The sequence below is a fragment of the Rhinoraja longicauda genome, chromosome 20 (genome assembly GCF_053455715.1).
Source record: "Rhinoraja longicauda isolate Sanriku21f chromosome 20, sRhiLon1.1, whole genome shotgun sequence".
Lineage (NCBI taxonomy): Eukaryota > Metazoa > Chordata > Chondrichthyes > Rajiformes > Arhynchobatidae > Rhinoraja > Rhinoraja longicauda.
In genome coordinates, this window is record NC_135972.1 from 2,227,794 (window position 1) to 2,247,073 (window position 19,280).

At 46.1% G+C, this 19,280-nt stretch overlaps 1 protein-coding gene across 1 annotated transcript in view; it reads left to right on the top strand.

The window, feature by feature from the left end:
* The window catches only part of ada2a (adenosine deaminase 2a), a 31,430-nt gene extending 15,701 nt beyond the window's left edge, over positions 1 to 15,729 (top strand). The window contains exons 4-9 of the mRNA XM_078416460.1: positions 414 to 541; positions 1,075 to 1,165; positions 8,635 to 8,743; positions 10,334 to 10,491; positions 14,593 to 14,795; positions 15,500 to 15,729. Of these exons, the coding sequence (XP_078272586.1) occupies positions 414 to 541; positions 1,075 to 1,165; positions 8,635 to 8,743; positions 10,334 to 10,491; positions 14,593 to 14,795; positions 15,500 to 15,611 (801 nt within the window). The 3' untranslated portion in view covers positions 15,612 to 15,729. The remainder of the gene's footprint in view (positions 1 to 413; positions 542 to 1,074; positions 1,166 to 8,634; positions 8,744 to 10,333; positions 10,492 to 14,592; positions 14,796 to 15,499) is intronic.
* Positions 15,730 to 19,280: the final 3,551 nt, after the last annotated feature.

The following is a 19,280-nucleotide window of genomic DNA, read 5'->3' on the forward strand; positions in this document are numbered from 1 at the left end:
CCAGATCTCGTTGATCTTTTCCTAACTTGACACAATTCAGATAATACTCTGCCTTCGTATTCTTACCACCAAAGTGGATAACCTCACACTTATCCACATTAAACTGCATCTGCCCACTCACACAACCTGTCCAAGTCACCCTGCAACCTCATAGCATCTTCCTCACAGTTCACACTACAAATGCTGCCTGAGCCGCTGAATTATTCCAGTGCGTTGTATTTTGCTGAGGCTATTTGTTGCACATCTACAAGGTTAATTTTCTACGGCAAGGTTGGTATTGGCTAAGCAGTGCAACCATGCAAATGTAATGGGAACATGAATCTAGCATTCTGCATTGAGTCAAACAGCTACATGGCAAGGTCATAGGATGTGGACGTAACAAATCATTAACTGACTCTCGTTATATGCTTTAGGTGTATGAACTCAATGGGACCCTGCATGACAAGGAATGGTCCATTCTGGCCTACCAGGAGGTTACCAGACAATTCCGACGTGATAATCCTGACTTTATGGGAGCCAAAGTCATATTTTCAACAACAAGGTGGGTAGGCTTGCCAACTGTCCCGTATTAGCCGGGACATCCCATATATTGGGCTAAATTGGTTTGTCGCCTTGTCCCGTATTAGGCCCGGACAGTGTAGGCCCGGAGGCCCAGTGGAGGTTGCGTAGCAACCCGCCTCCCGGCCCGGGCGGCCACTATTGGTGGAGCGGGAGCACGTGGCCGCTGGCTGGGTGAGGTCACGTGGGGTGCGGGGTGGTGACGTCACCTTGTCCCTTATTTGGGAGTGAGATAGTACAATATAGCACTGGATTAAACGGTAATTCTGATCCACTCCACTGCTTCTCCACTGAGCCTTGACCCAAATCGTGGGAAGGGAGGGATTGGAAATGATCTGGTTAATTGGGATATTGTGCGGCAAATAATGTGTACCGTTAGGACTATGCCAAAGGGTAATGACTCCAGAAGATAGTTCTGATACTGGCCCTAATTCTGATTGTTCACTTTTTCCACGACAGGCTACTTTTCTTCTCTTTGCGTTTTGTCGGTGACATCTCTTCTGCATTTCTTTTTAGGAAAATAAACAATTCTGAAATGAAAACTGCAATAAACATGGCCATGAAATTTCACACAAAGTTCCCAGAGACCATAATAGGATTTGACATGGTACGTTCTTATTACGTTCGTTAGTCTAATCTAAACAAGACGACAGAAGGAACTATAACCAGGATGTTTGCTGTGTCACCAGTCAGATAGCCCACTAGCTCCTGAGAAGCTGGTAGATACACTGCAATATTGTTGGGCAGCATGAAGTCATGTCAAAATGAAATAGATTGCAACCAATACTGGGGAGTTTATATCGTTTAATTGGGTTTATACACTAATCAGCCAAACCATTATGACCACCTGCCTAATATGCTGTTGGTCCTCCGTGTGCAGCCCCATACGCAGCAGGGTGCGATGCACTGTGTATTGTGACACATTCCTCCCGTGACCACCATTAACATTGTCTGTGACTTGTGCCTCAGTCGACCTTCTGTGGGTTCGGACCAGACGGGATAGCCTTCGTTGCCCTCGCGCATCGATGAGCCTTGGGCGCCCAACACCCTGTCTGTCGCCGGTTTGTGGTTTGTCCCTCCTCGGACCACTGTCGGTAGGTACTCACCACTGCTGACCGGGAGCACCCCACAAGCCTTGCCGTTTCAGAGATGCTCTGACCCAGTTGTCTGGCCATAATAATTTGGCCCTTGTCAAAGTCGCTCAGGTCTTTACTCCTGCCCATTTCATCTGCATCCAACACATCAACTTCAAGAACTGACTGTTCACTTGCTGCCTAATATATCCCACCCTTTGACAGGTGCCATTGTAACAAGATAACCAATGTTATTCACTTCGCCTGTCAGTGGTCATAATGTTTTGGCTGATTGGTGTATATATCTGCAGTGAAAGGCACTTAACCCACTTTGAACCCAGAGAAAGCAAAGAGAAATGTAAAGAAAGAGAAAAACTGTAAAAGATCTGTTCACTGTGTATTGTTTTGAAGTTTGGTGGCAATCAAGACAGCAATCAATAAATTGAGACTGGCAGGTAGGTTTGATTTGTTTATCTAAATTGTGACTTGATAACTTTGAATGCTAATTGATGGAGGGATCTTTCTGCTCTTTTCATGAATCAGTGTGAGCTGCCTCCTGCCCTCGGCAACTGCCCCACTGATATTTCCGACACTTGTGTAGGAAAATAACTGCAGATGCTGGTACAAATCGAAGGTATCACAAAATGCTGGAGTAACTCAGCGGGTCAGGCAGCATCTTGGAGAGAGTGGGATGGGTGATGCTTCGGGGCGGGTTCACCCCTCCCCTGACATCAATCTGAAGAAGGGTCTCGACCCGAAACGTCGCCCATTCCTTCTCTCCAAGATGCCGCCTGTCCTGCTGAGTTACTCCAGCATTTTGTGATACTTGCCGACACATGTCATCTCTTCCAGATGTCGAGAAATGCAAATCAATGTTGCAAATCAAACTTAATGAAGCATAATACCATCCCTTGCATCCTCCTGCATCATAATCCTCTCCATTACATTATAATGAAGCCTTAACTTTGTGAATTTGTAATCAGATATGTCATGAGATAAGACCAGCAATTAACACACCTTATTAATTCTCAGTTTTGAATTGGCTTGGATCCCACTCGGATTGCCAATTTCCCTCTTCTATCAAAGTTGGCAGCACCTGTTCATTCCCATTTCATTGATTTTGGCAGCTTAATTCTCGTGTTTTGTCACACAGCTTGTTCCATATGAATGAAAAAATGTTTTATCATGCAGGTAAAATATAAACAAAATGCTGGAAACACTCAGCTGGTCAGGTAGCATCTATAGGAAGAGGCACAGAATGAAGGTTTCAGATTGAAGACCTTTCATTCCATGTAAAGGTGTCGAGTTGAATAGTATCAGGGTGCTGGAACCGTGCAGCAGTTACGTTATCAGGCTCGAGATCTGGAGAAGGGACTAGGGTTGCCAACTGTCCCGTATTAGACAATAGACAATAGACAATAGACAATAGACAATAGGTGCAGGAGTAGGCCATTCAGCCCTTCGAGCCAGCACCGCCATTCAATGCGATCATGGCTGATCACTATCAATCAGTACCCCGTTCCTGCCTTCTCCCCATACCCCCTCACTCCGCTATCCTTAAGAGCTCTATCCAGCTCTCTCTTGAAAGCATCCAACGAACTGGCCTCCACTGCCTTCTGAGGCAGAGAATTCCACACCTTCACCACCCTCTGACTGAAAAAGTTCTTCCTCATCTCCGTTCTAAATGGCCTACCCCTTATTCTCAAACTGTGGCCCCTTGTTCTGGACTCCCCCAACATTGGGAACATGTTATCTGCCTCTAATGTGTCCAATCCCCTAATTATCTTATATGTTTCAATAAGATCCCCCCTCATCCTTCTAAATTCCAGTGTATACAAGCCCAATCGCTCCAGCCTTTCAACATACGACAGTCCCGCCATTCCGGGAATTAATCTAGTGAACCTACGCTGCACGCCCTCCATAGCAAGAATATCCTTCCTCAAATTTGGAGACCAAAACTGCACACAGTACTCCAGGTGCGGTCTCACCAGGGCCCGGTACAACTGTAGAAGGACCTCTTTGCTCCTATACTCAACTCCTCTTGTTACGAAGGCCAACATTCCATTGGCTTTCTTCACTGCCTGCTGAACCTGCATGCTTCCTTTCATTGACTGATGCACTAGGACACCCAGATCTCGTTGAACTCCCCCTCCTCCTAACTTGACACCATTCAGATAATAATCTGCCTTTCTATTCTTACTTCCAAAGTGAATAACCTCACACTTATCTACATTAAACTGCATCTGCCATGTATCCGCCCACTCACACAACCTGTCCAGGTCACCCTGCAGCCTTATTGCATCTTCCTCACAATTCACACTACCCCCCAACTTAGTATCATCTGCAAATTTGCTAATGGTACTTTTAATCCCTTCGTCTAAGTCATTAATGTATATCGTAAATAGCTGGGGTCCCAGCACCGAACCTTGCGGTACCCCACTGGTCACTGCCTGCCATTCCGAAAGGGACCCATTTATCCCCACTCTTTGCTTTCTGTCTGTTAACCAATTTTCTATCCATGTCAGTACCCTACCCCCAATACCATGTGCCCTAATTTTGCCCACTAATCTCCTATGTGGGACCTTGTCGAAGGCTTTCTGAAAGTCGAGGTACACCACATCCACTGACTCTCCCTTGTCAATTTTCCTAGTTACATCCTCAAAAAATTCCAGTAGATTTGTCAAGCATGATTTCCCCTTCGTAAATCCATGCTGACTCGGAACGATCCCGTTACTGCTATCCAAATGCTCAGCAATTTCGTCTTTTATAATTGACTCCAGCATTTTCCCCACCACTGATGTCAGACTAACTGGTCTATAATTACCCGTTTTCTCTCTCCCTCCTTTCTTAAAAAGTGGGATAACATTTGCTATTCTCCAATCCACAGGAACTGATCCTGAATCTATAGAACATTGAAAAATGATCTCCAATGCTTCCACTATTTCTAGAGCCACCTCCTTAAGTACTCTGGGATGCAGACCATCAGGCCCTGGGGATTTATCAGCCTTCAGTCCCATCAGTCTACCCAAAACCATTTCCTGCCTAATGTGGATTTCCTTCAGTTCCTCCATCACCCTAGGTTCTCCAGCCCCTAGAACATTTGGGAGATTGTGTGTATCTTCCTCAGTGAAGACAGATCCAAAGTAACGGTTTAACTCGTCTGCCATTTCTTTGTTCCCCATAATAAATTCCCCTGCTTCTGTCTTCAAGGGACCCACATTTGCCTTGACTATTTTTTTCCTCTTCACGTACCTAAAAAAACTTTTGCTATCCTCCTTTATATTATTGGCTAGTTTACCCTCGTACCTCATCTTTTCTCCTCGTATTGCCTTTTTAGTTAACTTTTGTTGCTCTTTAAAAGAGTCCCAATCCTCTGTCTTCCCACTCTTCTTTGCTATGTTATACTTCCTCTCCTTAATTTTTATGCTGTCCCTGACTTCCCTTGTCAGCCACAGGTGTCTCTTACTCCCCTTAGAGTCTTTCCACCTCTTTGGAATAAATTGATCCTGCAACCTCTGCATTATTCCCAGGAATACCTGCCATTGCTGTTCTACCGTCTTCCCTGCTAGGGCCTCCTTCCAATCAATTTTGGCCAGCTCCCGCCTCATGCCTCTGTAATCCCCTTTGCTATACTGCAATACCGACACTTCCGATTTTCCCTTCTGCCTTTCCATTTGCAGAGTAAAACTTATCATGTTGTGATCACTGCCTCCTAATGGCTCTTTTACCTCTAGTCCCCTTACCAGATCAGGATCATTACACAACACTAAATCCAGAATTGCCTTCTCCCTGGTAGGCTCCAGTACAAGCTGTTCTAAGAATCCATCTCGAAGGCACTCTACAAACTCTCTTTCCTGGGGTCCATTTCCAACCTGATTTTCCCAGTCTACCTGCATGTTGAAATCTCCCATAACCACCGTAGCATTACATTTTTGACACGCCAATTTTATCTCCTGATTTAACTTGCACCCTAAGTCGAGGCTACTGTTTGGGGGCCTATAGATAACTCCCATTAGGGTCTTTTTACCCTTACAATTTCTCATTTCTATCCATACTGATTCAACATCTCCTGATTCTATGTCACCCCTTGCAAGGGAATGAATATCATTCCTTACCATCAGAGCAACCCCACCCCCTCTGCCCACCTGTCTGTCTTTTCTATACGTTGTGTACCCCTGAATATTCAGTTCCCAGCCCTGGTCCTCTTGTAGCCATGTCTCAGTGATCCCTACAACATCATACTTGCCCATGACTAACTGAGCCTCAAGCTCATCCACTTTATTTTTTATACTACGCGCATTTAAGTACAACACTTTAACTTCTGTATTTACCTCCCCTCTCACATCGTTCACAATTGGCCCTGCCCTTAATTTCTTTTCCGCTCTGGAACTTCTGTTCCCATTCTTCCTAGAGTCTTTTGCAATATCTCCTGTATTCCCTTTTAGGCCCGGGACATCCCGTATTTTGGGCTAAATCAGTTTGTCCCGTACGGGACCGCCCTTGTCCCGCATTATAATAATAATAATAATATTCATTTATTGTCATTGCAACGAGTACAACGAAATTAAAAAAATAGCCAATCCTGACGGTGCGTACAAACATATATGCAATAAATGCAAAAACAAATAAATACATAAATACAATTAAATACAATTATATTAAGTACAAGATTTTTTAACGGTGTTGCCTAGTGCAAAGGTAGTGTTCAGTTCTCGTATGGCCCTGGGGTAAAAACTGTTCTTAAGTCTGTTTGTTCGGGATTTGATCGACCTGAAACGTCGACCAGAGGGCAGATGAACAAACAGACGGTGGCCGGGGTGGGATGGATCTTTTATTATTTTGCCTGCTCTACTGAGGCAGCGTAGGCTGAACAGGTGCTCCAGGGAGGGCAGTGAGCAGCCGATGATCTTCTGGGCCGTCGTGATGACCCTCTGAAGGGCCTTCCTGTCCTTTTCTGAGCAGCTGGCATACCATGTGGTTATACAGTATGCCAGCACACTCTCGATGGAGCAGCGATAGAAGGACAACATGAGCTTCTCCTGCAGGTTGGTTTTCCTGAGGATCCTCAGGAAGTGGAGGGGCGGGGGGCGCTGTAGGTCCGGACAGTGTAGGTCCGGACAGTGTAGGCGCGGGAGCCATTGTAGGCCCCGAGGCCCGGGCGCCGCCTAACGGAGGTTGCATAGCAACCCGCCTCCCGGCCCGGGCAGCCGCCTTTGGTGGAGCGGGAGCACATGGCTGCTGGCTGGGTGAGGTCACCTTGTCCCTTATTTGGGAGTGAGATAGTTGGCAGCCCGAGATGGGACCCACTGATCTGGAGGCATGATGCCTAATTAAACTGATCTCATCTGCCTGTATGCCTCGTCATCAGTCTGAAGGAGGGTCTCAACTCGAAACGTCACCCATTCCTTCTCTCCTAAGATGCTGCCTGACCCGCTGAGTTACTCCAGCATTTTGCGATACCTTCGATTTGAACCAGCATCTGCAGTTATTTTCCTACTCATCTGCCTGTACATAATCTATATCCCACTACATAGAAAATAGGTGCAGAAGTAGGCCATTCGGCCCTTCGAGTGCTGCTATTACATCTTTAATAATCAACTCAAGCATCTTCCCCACTACCGATGTCAGGCTAACTGGTCTATAATTCCCTGTTTTCTCTCTCCTTCCTTTCTTAAAACATAGAAAATAGGTGCAGGAATAGGCCATTCGGCCCTTCGAGCCAGCACCACCATACAATATGATCATGGCTGTTCATCCAAAATCAGTACCTTGTCCCTGCTTTCTCCCCATACCACTTGATTGCGTCAGCCCTAAGAGCTGAATCTAACACCATGCCCTCTAGAGTTGGACATTTCCATCGTGGGAAAAAGATTCTGACTGTTTTACCCGATCTGTGCCCCTCATCAAGTCTCACTTCAACCTCCGACGTACCAGAGATATTGTGGACCAAATATCTTGGTACTTGTGCTCTGCTGTTCTATGTTCTATACAGAACAGTGTATGGTCAAATGCGTGACATTTTTTTAATTGAATGGAGCATCCCTCCAATATCTTGATTGATTTTGAAGTTGGGCCGCAGTGATGGTTGGATTGCTTCTGTATGTTGGCAATGACACCTGGATGATGTTTGCACTCTGATAGGAATATTGTCCATAATTACATCATAGAAAATAGATGCAGGAGGAGGCCATTTGGCCCTTCGAGCCAGCACCGCCATTCATTGTGATCATGGCTGATCATCCACAATCAGTAACCCGTGCCTGTCTTCTCCCCATATCCTTTGATTCCACTAGCCCCTAGAGCTCTATCTAACTCTCTTTTAAATTCATCCAATGAATTGGCATCCACTGCCTTCTGTGACAGAGAATTCCACAAATTCACAACTCTCTGGGTGAATAAGTTTCTTTTCACCTCAGTTTTAAATGGCCTCCCCTTTATTCTTAAACTGTAGCCCTTGGTTCTGGACTCTCCCAACATTGGGAACATTTTTCCTGCATCTAGCTTGTCCAGTCCTTTTATAATTTTATACGTCTCTATAAGATCCCCTCTCACCCTTCTAAACTCCAGTGAATACAAGCCCAATCTTTCCAATCTTTCCCCATATGACAGTCCCGCCATCCCGGGGATTAACCTCGTGAGCCTACGCTGCTCTGCCTCAATAACAAGGACATCCTTCCTCAAATTAGGAGATCAAAACTGCACACAATACTCCAGATGTGGTCTCACCAGGGCCCTATACAACTGCAGAAGGACCTCTTTGCTCCTAAACTCAAATCCTCTCGTGATGAAGGCCAACATGCCATTAGCTTTCTTCACTGCCTGCTGTACCTGCACGCTTACTTTCAGTGACTGGTGTATAAGGACATCTTTAGACACTTTCCTTCCTTGGTCACTCATGGTGCATTGAAGATCATTCATTTTTCTTGGTGCTGCTTGAAGTGTCAGTATTTTGAAAAGTATTTAACATAATGTTTATTGCTCACTTTTTTTTAACCTATTCCAGGTTGGCCAAGAAGACGCTGGGCACCCACTGTGGTATTTCAAGAATGAGCTATTAATTCCAACAGAAGCAGGGGTCAGCCTGCCTTTCTTCTTTCACGCTGGGGAGACGGGTAAGTAGGGTCACCAACTGTCCCGTATTAGCCGCGACATCCCGTATTTTGGGCTAAATTAGTTTGTCCTGTACGGGACAGCCCTTGTCCCGTATTAGTAGGGTTGCCAACTTCCTCACTCCCAAATAAGGGACAAAGGATTATGTCACCGCCCCGCGCCCCACGTGATGTCACCCAGCCAGCGGCCACGTGCTCCCGCTCCACCAATGGCGGCCGCCGGCGGCGGGAGCACGTGGCCGCTGGCTGGGTGAGGTCACGTGGGGCGCGGGGCGGTGACGTCACCCGTTGTCCCTTATTTGGGAGTGAGGAAGTTGGCAACCCTACTGGTTATTGTCACATGTGTCAAGGCACAGTGAAATTCTTTGTTTGCATGGCCAAGATGTACAGGCTCCTCCTTTGTTCTCCCCCCCCCCCCCCCCACAGCAGTGCCCCCAGGCAGGGTCCTCATTGCCCAGTGTTCTCCCCCCTCACCCCCTCCCTCCAAGATGTTGGACTGATGTGGATTGCTTTCCCTAGAGTGTCAGAGGCTGTGCAGAGACCTGATAGACGTGTATAACATTTTGAAGGGCACAGATAGGGGAGACAGTCAGAACCTTTTGTGTTGCCTTCTGGACCCCGCTGGTGGAGGAGGTGTGCACAGGTTGTGTGGGGAAGCTTCAGACAATGGCACGGTGGCGCAGCGGTAGAGTTGCTGCCTTACAGCGAATGCAGCGTTGGAGACACGGGTTCCATCCCGACTACGGGCGCTGTCTGTACGGAGTTTGTACGTTCTCCCCGTGACCTGCGTAGGTTTTCTCAGAGATCTTCGGTTTCCTCTCACTCCAAAGACGTACAGGTTTGTAGGTTAATTGGCTTGGTAAATGTAAAAACTGTCCATAGTGGGTGTAGGACAGTGTTAATGTGCGGGTATCGCTGGTCGGCGCGGACCCGGTGGGCCGAAAGGGCCTGTTTCCACGCTGTATCTCTAAACTAAACAATGTATTGGGAACACACAAGCCCTGTATAGGGTAGTGGCAGGTGTGCACCATCTCTAACCACCTAATGTAGGCAGACTGCTTTGTGAATAGCCTGTCAGAGTGACGTATGCTGTTCACTGCATATCTTCATGCCGATGAGGATGACTCTTGTGTAAGTGTTCTTACTAGTTACTAACAAAAACTCCATCCACTTAATTGGTAGATTTGAAAGAGGTTTGGCCTTCAGTGGTGCAGCTGGTAGAGCCATTGCCTCTCATCGCCAGAGACCCGGCTTTGATGCTGTCTGTGTGGAGTGTGCACATTCTCACTGGGACCGGGTGTTCCGGATTCCTCCCACATCCCCAAGACGTGGGTCTTTGTACGTTAATTGCTCTTCTGTAGTTCACCCCCAGTGAGTGGTGAGAACGTGGGATAACGTACAACTAGTGTGGACCGGAGATGGATGGTCAGCTTAGACCCGTTGGGCCGAAGGGCCTGTTTCTATGCTGTATCCCGAAACTAAAGCAGAGAGGAATGATCGTAGATTGTGCCATCCTGTGACCTGTGTACATCCAGATGATGAAGCACGGAGCTTGTGTACAAAGCCTTGAATTCTTGCTGCTTTCCCCGGCAGACTTGGAAGGTACAAGTGCAGATGAAAATGTCCTGGATGCCTTACTGCTGAACACAAGTCGAATAGGCCATGGCTACAGCATAAACAAACACCCGATAGCAAGGCGGATTTCCAGAGAATTCAATGTACCCTTGGAAGTCTGCCCAATTTCAAACCAGGTATGCAAGTTTCAACATAGATTGAGAAGAGTCTCGACCCGAAACGTCACCCATTCCTTGTCTCTAGGGATGCTGCCTGTCCCGCTGAGTTACTCCAGCATTTTGTGTCTATTATCAATGGTAGAAATGTGTCGTGGGTTGTTGGTGTTAAAGGGGCAGTATGATATTGCATGCCAATTGTTTACCTTTCTGGTATTCACAAAATGCTGGAGTAACTCAGCAGGTCAGGCAGCATCTCAGGAGAGAAGGAATGGGTGACGTTTCGGATCGAGACCCTTCCTCAGACTGATTACCTTTCTGGTATTTGATTCTGTTAAAGTGACTCATTCAGAGCTACCTACCAAAGTGAAATTTCTACAACGCGATCCCTGCTATCTTTTGAAAAGCAAATGTATTCTCTTTTGAATAAGCACTGATACCGAGTAAGATCTCGTTTTGCTTTCTCTTGTTTTATTTCCAGCTCAGTAGAGGTGTGAGCTTCCCCTCGGGTTCGTATTAAATCTTTCCCCTCTCACTGTAAACTTGTATCTTCCTGTTCTTGACTCCCCTACTCTGGGTGAAGATCACCCCACCCCCCCCCCCCCCCAGCCTCTGAGATCCAAGGAACAAAGTTCCTAGCCCACCCAACCTCTCCTTATAGCTCGGGTCCTGACAACATCCTCATAAATCTTCTCTGCACACCTTCCACGGTAATGACACCCTTCCTAAAACAGGTGGCTGGTCCCTCAACAGCCACTTTGCACTGAAGAAGAATACATGCACTGACATCTTCCACTCCTCAGAACTGGAGTGGAAGCAGGTCATTCCTACTCCTGAGGGTAGACCGAAAAAGCTGGAGTAATTCAGCGGGGCAGGCAGCATCTCTGGATAAAATACTAGAACTTAGCATCTCTGGATAAGATACTAGAACGACTTGCAGGAAGCTGAGTTACTCCAGCTTTTTGCGTCTATCTTCGGTTTAGACCAGCATCTGCAGTTCCTTCCTACATATTTTGCTTGCTCCTGAGGGACTCCATTACACTGGAAGATCCTCAGCAATGACAGGTCTAATAATTTTACAAAGTGCTGGAGTAACTCAGCGGGTCAGGCAGCATCTCAGGAGAGAAGGAATGGGTGACGTTTCGGGTCGAGACCCTTCTTCAGACTGATGTCAGGGGGGCGGGACAAAGGAAGGATATAGGTGGAGACAGGAAGATAGAGGGAGAACTGGGAAAGGGGAGGGGAAGAGAGGGACAGAGGAACTATCTAAAGTTGGAGAAGTCGATGTTCATACCACTGGGCTGCAAGCTGCCCAAGCGAAATATGAGGTGCTGTTCCTCCAATTTCCGGTGGGCCTCACTATGGCACTGGAGGAGGCCCATGACAGAAAGGTCAGACTGGGAGTGGGAGGGGGAGTTGAAGTGCTCAGCCACCGGGAGATCAGGTTGGTTAAGGCGGACTGAGCGAAGGCAAAGCGATCGCCGAGCCTGCGTTTGGTTTTGCCGATGTAAAGAAGTTGACATCTGGAGCAGCGGATGCAACGGATGAGGTTGGAGGAGGTGCAGGTGAACCTCTGTCTCACCTGGAAAGACTGTTTGGGTCCTTGGATGGAGTTGAGGGGGATGTAAAGGGACATGTGTTGCATCTTCTGCGGTTGCAGGGGAAAGTGCCCGGGGATGGGGTGGTTTGGGTGGGAAGGGATGTGTGGACCAGGGAGTTACGGAGGGAACGGTCTCTGCGGAACGCAGAAAGGGGAGGGGAAGATGTGGCCAGTAGTGGGGTCCCGTTGTAGGTGACGGAATTGTTGGAGCATGATTTGTTGTAATTTTAACGCCTAAAGTGAAAAATGGTACCTGACAATTTACTCAGTTTTGCAACAGCAACCATTTTCCTCTACACAAATGATCTGCATGGTACGATTTTCACACAAATAAACGCTGTAGAACTTGTAGCTCTTCCAGTGAAAGTGTTTTGACATGGACTTGTACGCCGAAACAATATGATCACTGACAGGCGAAGAGAATAACATTGATTATCTTGTTACAATGGCACCTGTCAAGGGGTGGGATATATTAGGCAGCAAGTGAACAGTCAGTTCTTGAAGTTGATGTGTTGGATGCAGGAGAAATGGGCAGGAGTAAAGACCTGAGCGACTTTGACAAGGGCCAAATTGTTATGGCCAGAAGACTGGGTCAGAGCATCTCTGAAATGGCAAGGCTTGTGGGGTGCTCCCGGTCAGCAGTGGTGAGTACCTACCGACAGTGGTCCGAGGAGGGACAAACCACAAACCGGCGACAGACAGGGTGTTGGGCGCCCAAGGCTCATCGATGCGCGAGGGCAACGAAGGCTATCCCGTCTGGTCCGAACCGAAAGAAGGTTGACTGTGGCACAAGTCACAGAAAATGTTAATGGTGGTCACGGGAGGAATGTGTCACAATACACAGTGCATCGCACCCTGCTGCGTATGGGGCTGCACACGGAGGACCAACAGCATATTAGGCAGGTGGTCATAATGTTTTGGCTCATCAGATCATAATGTTTTGGTTGATTTTGATTTTGGGGTGATATTTAGCAGCACAAAATGGTGCTATTGTGGTTTGAAGGTTTTTAACGGTTTTAAGAGCATGCTGGAAACTGAATGAGGAAGAAAGCATTAAAAGTGGATCCTGAAACTGAACTAACAAAAGTTAGCCGAGAGTAGGCAAATATGGAGCTTTCTAACCTTGCGAGAGTAAGAGTGTGCAGGAAAATAGAGGAAGCAAATAGAAAGGGAAACAGACATTTGCATTCAGTAGCAAAGGAAGTTGAACATGAAATGGAAACACAAGTAATTGCAGGTGCTGGTTTACAAAACAAGACACAAGGTGCTGGAATAATTCAGCAGGTCAGGCAGCATCGCTGGAGAACATGCATAGGTGATGTTTCAGGTTGGGTCACTTCGTGCTGCCTGACCCACTGAGTTACTCCAACACTTTGTGTATTTTTTTTTTAACATGAAATAATTAGCCTTAAGAGAAAGGTTATAGACTAAAGGAAGAGATATAATGTTAAATGCATCAACAAGTTCGTTTATTTCGCCCTGATGAAAACCTGTACATTTACTACCTTTGTTTAAAACTTTTAACCTGATTTTGCCATGGTCATGGTAGACACAAAATGCTGGAGTAACTCAGCGGGTCAGGCAGCATCTCCGGAGAGAAGGAATGGGTGACGTTTCGGGTCGAGACTCTTCTCTCCCGAGATACTGCCTGACCCGCTGAGTTACTCCAGCATTTTGTGTCTACCTTCGATTTAAACCAGCATCTGCAGTTTCCTTTCCTGCACACCTAGGTGACAGGTTAAATGTTTAGATATGAATATACTTCAAAATGGGGAAGAGCATGGTCGTTTCTAAAAAGCCGTACTAATTACATTCAGTTGACCTGAACGCAGTGTAAATGAAGTGTGTAAATGAGTTTTTTGAAGTTTTATTCCGTTATAAAAGGCAGCACCCACAGTGGTACATACATACAGTGGATAATGGTTCTGCCTGAAGTGGCACTGGTGTGGAACCAGCGGCGAGTAGAGTTTCACTTCCCCATTAATGATGATTAGATCATCGCAGCTTAGGCAGGGCTATGGTGCAGCGAAACAAAGAAAGGTGAAGAAGTCTTTATCGATGTGTATTGATGGCACTTCAGCCATTTGTGTGCACAGAACTGACTCCTAGTTCTAGGAGTAATTTATTTTAAGAAAACAATGTTTAAAACATATTTGGATGGGAAAGACACATGGACAGGAAAGGTTTTGAGAGATATAGGCCAAACGCAGACAGAGCCTGAATGGGGCATCGTGACAAGGATAGGTTGGGCTGAAGGGCCTGTTTTGGTGCTGTATGACTAAAACAATTTTGTAACTGGCTTCAGATTCTTTACGGTACAGTTACATTTGAGATCTTTAAAAATGTCATTAGTGATTGTGTACAATCTGAACTGTGGTATTAGCCAATGTAGGTGGTGATCCTCCCAAGAAAAAATGCTTGTGGACTATTAACAGTAAATCTGATGGCCCACAGCCCATGCCTAGACGAGAGTGTAATTCAGTGTAATGCTGATGTCCTTTCTCCTGGTTCCTTCATTGTAGGTGCTGTTGCTGGTCTCTGACCTGCGGAATCACCCAGCGGCCAGCCTGATGGCAGACGGTCACCCCATGGTCATCAGTGCCGATGATCCAGCAGCCTTTGGCGCTCGTGGTTTATCGTACGACTTCTACGAGGCTTTTATGGGGATAGGAGGCTTGAAAGCGGAACTGACTACACTGAAGCAGTTGGCTCTGAGCTCCATCAAGTAAATAACCTTTACTCTCTTTTTAAGGGAAGCCGCTTTGTTTGGTTATCAGAAGTAGTCTGTGTTATACACGCCTTTCTCATGCTCATTCCTTGGCCCATCCAAAGCACCATGACATCTTGACACCAGTCTGTTGTTGCCAATGTGTGCACATCGCTCAAAGATCCCAGTGCCTCAAACTACAGGTATCTGTAGGCTGGGACGTCATAGAATGAATGTAGCTTATAGCTTCTGTGTTAACAAAGTATAATTCGTGTTAGGAAACAAAACTGCAGATGCTGGTAAAAAATCGAAGGTAGACACAAAATGCTGGAGTAACTCAGCGGGTCAGGCAGCATCTCTGGAGAACATGGATAGGTGATATTTTCTGGTCGGAAACCTTCAGAGTCACGAGTATAGAATTTGGAATGTTGTGTTACAGTTGTACAAGACTTTGGTGAGGACACGTTTGGAGTTTTGTGTTCAGTTTGGGTCACCCTGCTATTGGAAAGATGTAATTAAGCTGGAAAGAGTGCAGAAAATATTTCCGGGGATTTTTCCAGGACTGGAGGGCTGCACTAGTTGAGCACCAAGACTAATGGATGAAGTTGTTCCACCCATTCACCTTCCCCCTCTGTGATGTTACTTTGTGCATGATTGCTTTCGCTTTGACTACCGTTTATTTTGAAGTACGAGGCCACGGACTGCCTTTTTGTTCTCCCCAGGTACAGTGCAATGTCTGTGGAGATGAAGGAGCAGAGCATCAAGCTCTGGCTGAGAAAGTGGGATGAGTTTTTGGACAAAGTTCTCAACATGTTCACGTGGGACGAGCCGTGAGAAGATCAAGATACTGTTCCCTCGAACTCTGTGTTTTGTGAAATATTCTGATCTCAGGAAGTTTGTGACTGTTTTTAATTAATATTAAAATGGGGTAATTCCAGAAATCTCTTTGCCTCCTACACACCATTGTGGCTTCCTGTAACATTGATGACACCGGCTTGTAGTCGTTAAGTTATTGCTTTTAGGAACTTCTTTATAAAGTCCTCCTGGTACGACGGTGCTTTCTGGGGGACACACATATTTTCAAATGATGCTTGCTACATCACGGTCACTTTTCAGTTATTTCCTCTTTCTCCTCCTCTTGTGCATTACACACTCTAATCTTCCATTCCACAAAGCACCTCCCAGCACGTATAGGAAGGAACTGCAGATGCTGGTTTAAACCGAAGATAGACACAAAATGCTGGAGGAACTCAGCGGGACACGCAGCATCTCTGGAGGGAAGGAATGGGTGATGTTTCAGGTCCAGACCCTTCTTCAGACTGATCCAATAGACAATAGATGCAGGAGTAGGCCATTCTGCCCTTCGAGCCAGCACCGCCATTCATTGTGATCATGGCTGATCATTCACAATCAGTACCCCGTTCCTGCCTTCTCCCCATACCCCCGGACTCCGCTATCTTTAAGAGCTATCTAGCTCTTTCTTGAAAGCATCCAGAGAATTGGCCTCCACTGCCTTCTGAAGCAGAGAATCCCACAGATTTACAACTCTGACTGAAAAAGTTATTCCTCATCTCTGTTCTAAATGGCCTACCCCTTATTCTTAAACTGCGGCCCCTGGTTCTGGACTCCCCCAACATTAGGAACATGTTTCCTGCCTCTAATGTGTCCAATCCCTTAATAATCTTATATGTTTCAATAAGATCTTAAGTCTGAAGAAGGGTCTCGACCCGAAACGTCACATTCCTTCTCTCCAGAGATGCTGCCTGTCCCGCTGAGTTACTCCAGCATTTTGTGTCTATCCAAGCACGTGAACATGTTTAAAATACAAGCTCTGAAATTATCGGATCAAGAACTACTGACAGTCCCACTCTCAGCAATATAATGACAAATTAATGTTTTAAACTAGAACAGAAACAATTGAAACCTTTGATTGCAAGTTGTGGCAGGAATTGGGCAGTGGTGTCGGGGAACGGTAGAAGGGGCAGGGGTGGGTTTCTTTGGTGTGTACATTCTCATCAGGAAAATCTCTTGCTGTGTCCGTAAGATTCAAAAGTGTTTGTCAAATGCACTGGGTATGTGAATAGCAAAGGTCTTATTTGCTGCAGCTTTACAGGTGCATTAGGTGCAACAACAGACAAATGTACAACAATTAGTTTAGTTTAGAGATACAGCATAGAAACAGGCCCTTCTGCCCAGCAAGTCCACACCGACCAGTGATCAACCATACACTAGTTCTGTCCTCCACACTGGGCACAATTAACTAGGAGCACTAGAAGCCAATTAATCTACAGACCTGCATGTTGTTGGAGTGTGGGAGGAAACCGCAGCACCCGGAGAAAACCCACACGTTCACAGGGAGAACGAACAAACTCCACACAAACAGCAGCCGTAGTCACGATCGAACCCGGATCTCTGGCGCTGTGAGGCAGCAACTCTACCGCTAAGCCACTGTGCTATTCTAAGTAAAGCAGACCATGAGCAACAAGCAAAGCTTGCAAAGTCCGCACTTGTTCGGTGCTGAGGTCGGGTTATGGTTAGGGTTATACTAGTTAGGGTTATACAAGTTAGGGTTATACTATGGTTAGGGTTATACTCGCAAGGTCCACAGTAGTGCGGTGCTGAGGTCGGGTTAGGGTTATACTAGTTAGGGTTATACTACGGTTAGGGTTATACTCGCAAGGTCCGCAGTAGTTCGGTGCTGAGGAAGGGTTATGGTTAGGGTTATACTAGTTGCTTCAAGAACCTAATGGCTGATGGGAAGAAGCTGTCCTTGAACCTGGAGATAATGGTTCTCGGGGTCCTGTACCACCTTCTCAGCGGCAGTAGTGGGAAGAGTACGTGGCACAGGTGGCGTGCATCTTTGATGATATGAACTACCTTCTTGAGGCAGCGCGTACTGCACCTGCCTTCAGTGGTGGGGAGATCAGTATCCCTGATGGACCAGGCCCTCTCTCTCGTCTTTGACATTTCCACCGTGGGGAAAACCATTCGGACACTCATCATTTTAAATACTTGTATTGGGTCTCCCCTCAGCCTCCGAAGCTCCAGAGAAAACAATCTAAATTAGTCCAACCTCTCTTTGTACCCTGTGATCTAATCGTGGTAAACTTCCCCTGGACCCTCACGTCCTTCCTGTAATGGAGAGAATTACAGGAAGGATCGAACACAATACTCCAATTGCGGCCTAACCACACATACGATTGAGATCCAATAACTGAACACAATACTCCAAATGTAGTCTAACCAAAGCCCAATAGTTTAGTTCATTATTGTCACACAGACCGAGGTTCAGTGAAAAGCTCTTTGTTGTGTGCTACCAGTCAACGAAAAGACTACATGATTACAATCAAGGCTCTACATGATTATAATCAAAGCTCTACATGATTATAATCAAGCTGTAAAGCTTCAACAAGACTTTCTGACTCTTATACGCAATGCCCTTACTGATGATTGCAAGCGGACCCTACACCTACTCTTATACGCAATGCCCTTACTGATGATTGCAAGCGTACCCTACACCTACTTTGCCACTCTATTGTGTAATAAAAATGATTGCATTTTATGCTGTGAAAAGTTAGCCATATTTGCCAGTACTCCAACTTGTGCAGGCACTTCATTCAATGGTGTTCACAAAAATCTTTTTGCAGATTGATTATCAGTTTGTGCATTAGCAAAGCACTGGTGAACAAATGCTAAGTTTATCATTCATTTTAATGAGGCTTTTATTGTGCTCTATGAATATATCGGATATTAAATATGGGCTAAACATTAACTGGCTATGACATGTTAAATGTAATATAGTTGTCAAAAAGTCTATCTCCTTTCACTCACTCCATAAATATTTGCGGAAGGCCATGGAGATGACAGGGTAAGTTCAGCTTCCTCATCATTTGTATTCAGCCAGAACCACTGCCATCTGCATGGGTATCTATTCATCCCAGCAGGACAGGGAGTTATTCATTCAGCTGAATGTAAGGAGCCTGATTAAATGACTCTTGAAAAGGGGGCTCTGTAATAAAAGTAATGAAACATTGCTCAAATGGACAGATTTTTTTTAGTATTCATCGATATGATAATAGGACTGTTGACAAGGTGAAATGTTATTACTTGCTTATTAACGTGAGCACATGGTGAAATGATTATGCCAGTCTGGCACTTGAACATTGCGTCCAACTGCAGTACGGATCAACATATGGCACGTTAACTTACAACGGAAAAACATTTAATTGTGCTTTGATGAACTGGTTTTGTGCTGAGGGCTCTGTGGACGTGGAGGACAGAAACGCAAGGATGCTGGCCTGGTGCTTCCATCCCTCTGGCTAGCAAACCTCGCTCGTCCAAACCCCTTCCTGATCTCCACCCTTGGCCATCAATCAGTTCTCCACCCACTCCACCTAAATAATGACCTACATTCCTGTTCCATTGCAGACCTTGCGTTTAGGGTTGTCCCAAATTGGCCGGGACATCCTGTAGTTTGGGCTAAATTGGTTTGTCCTGTACGGG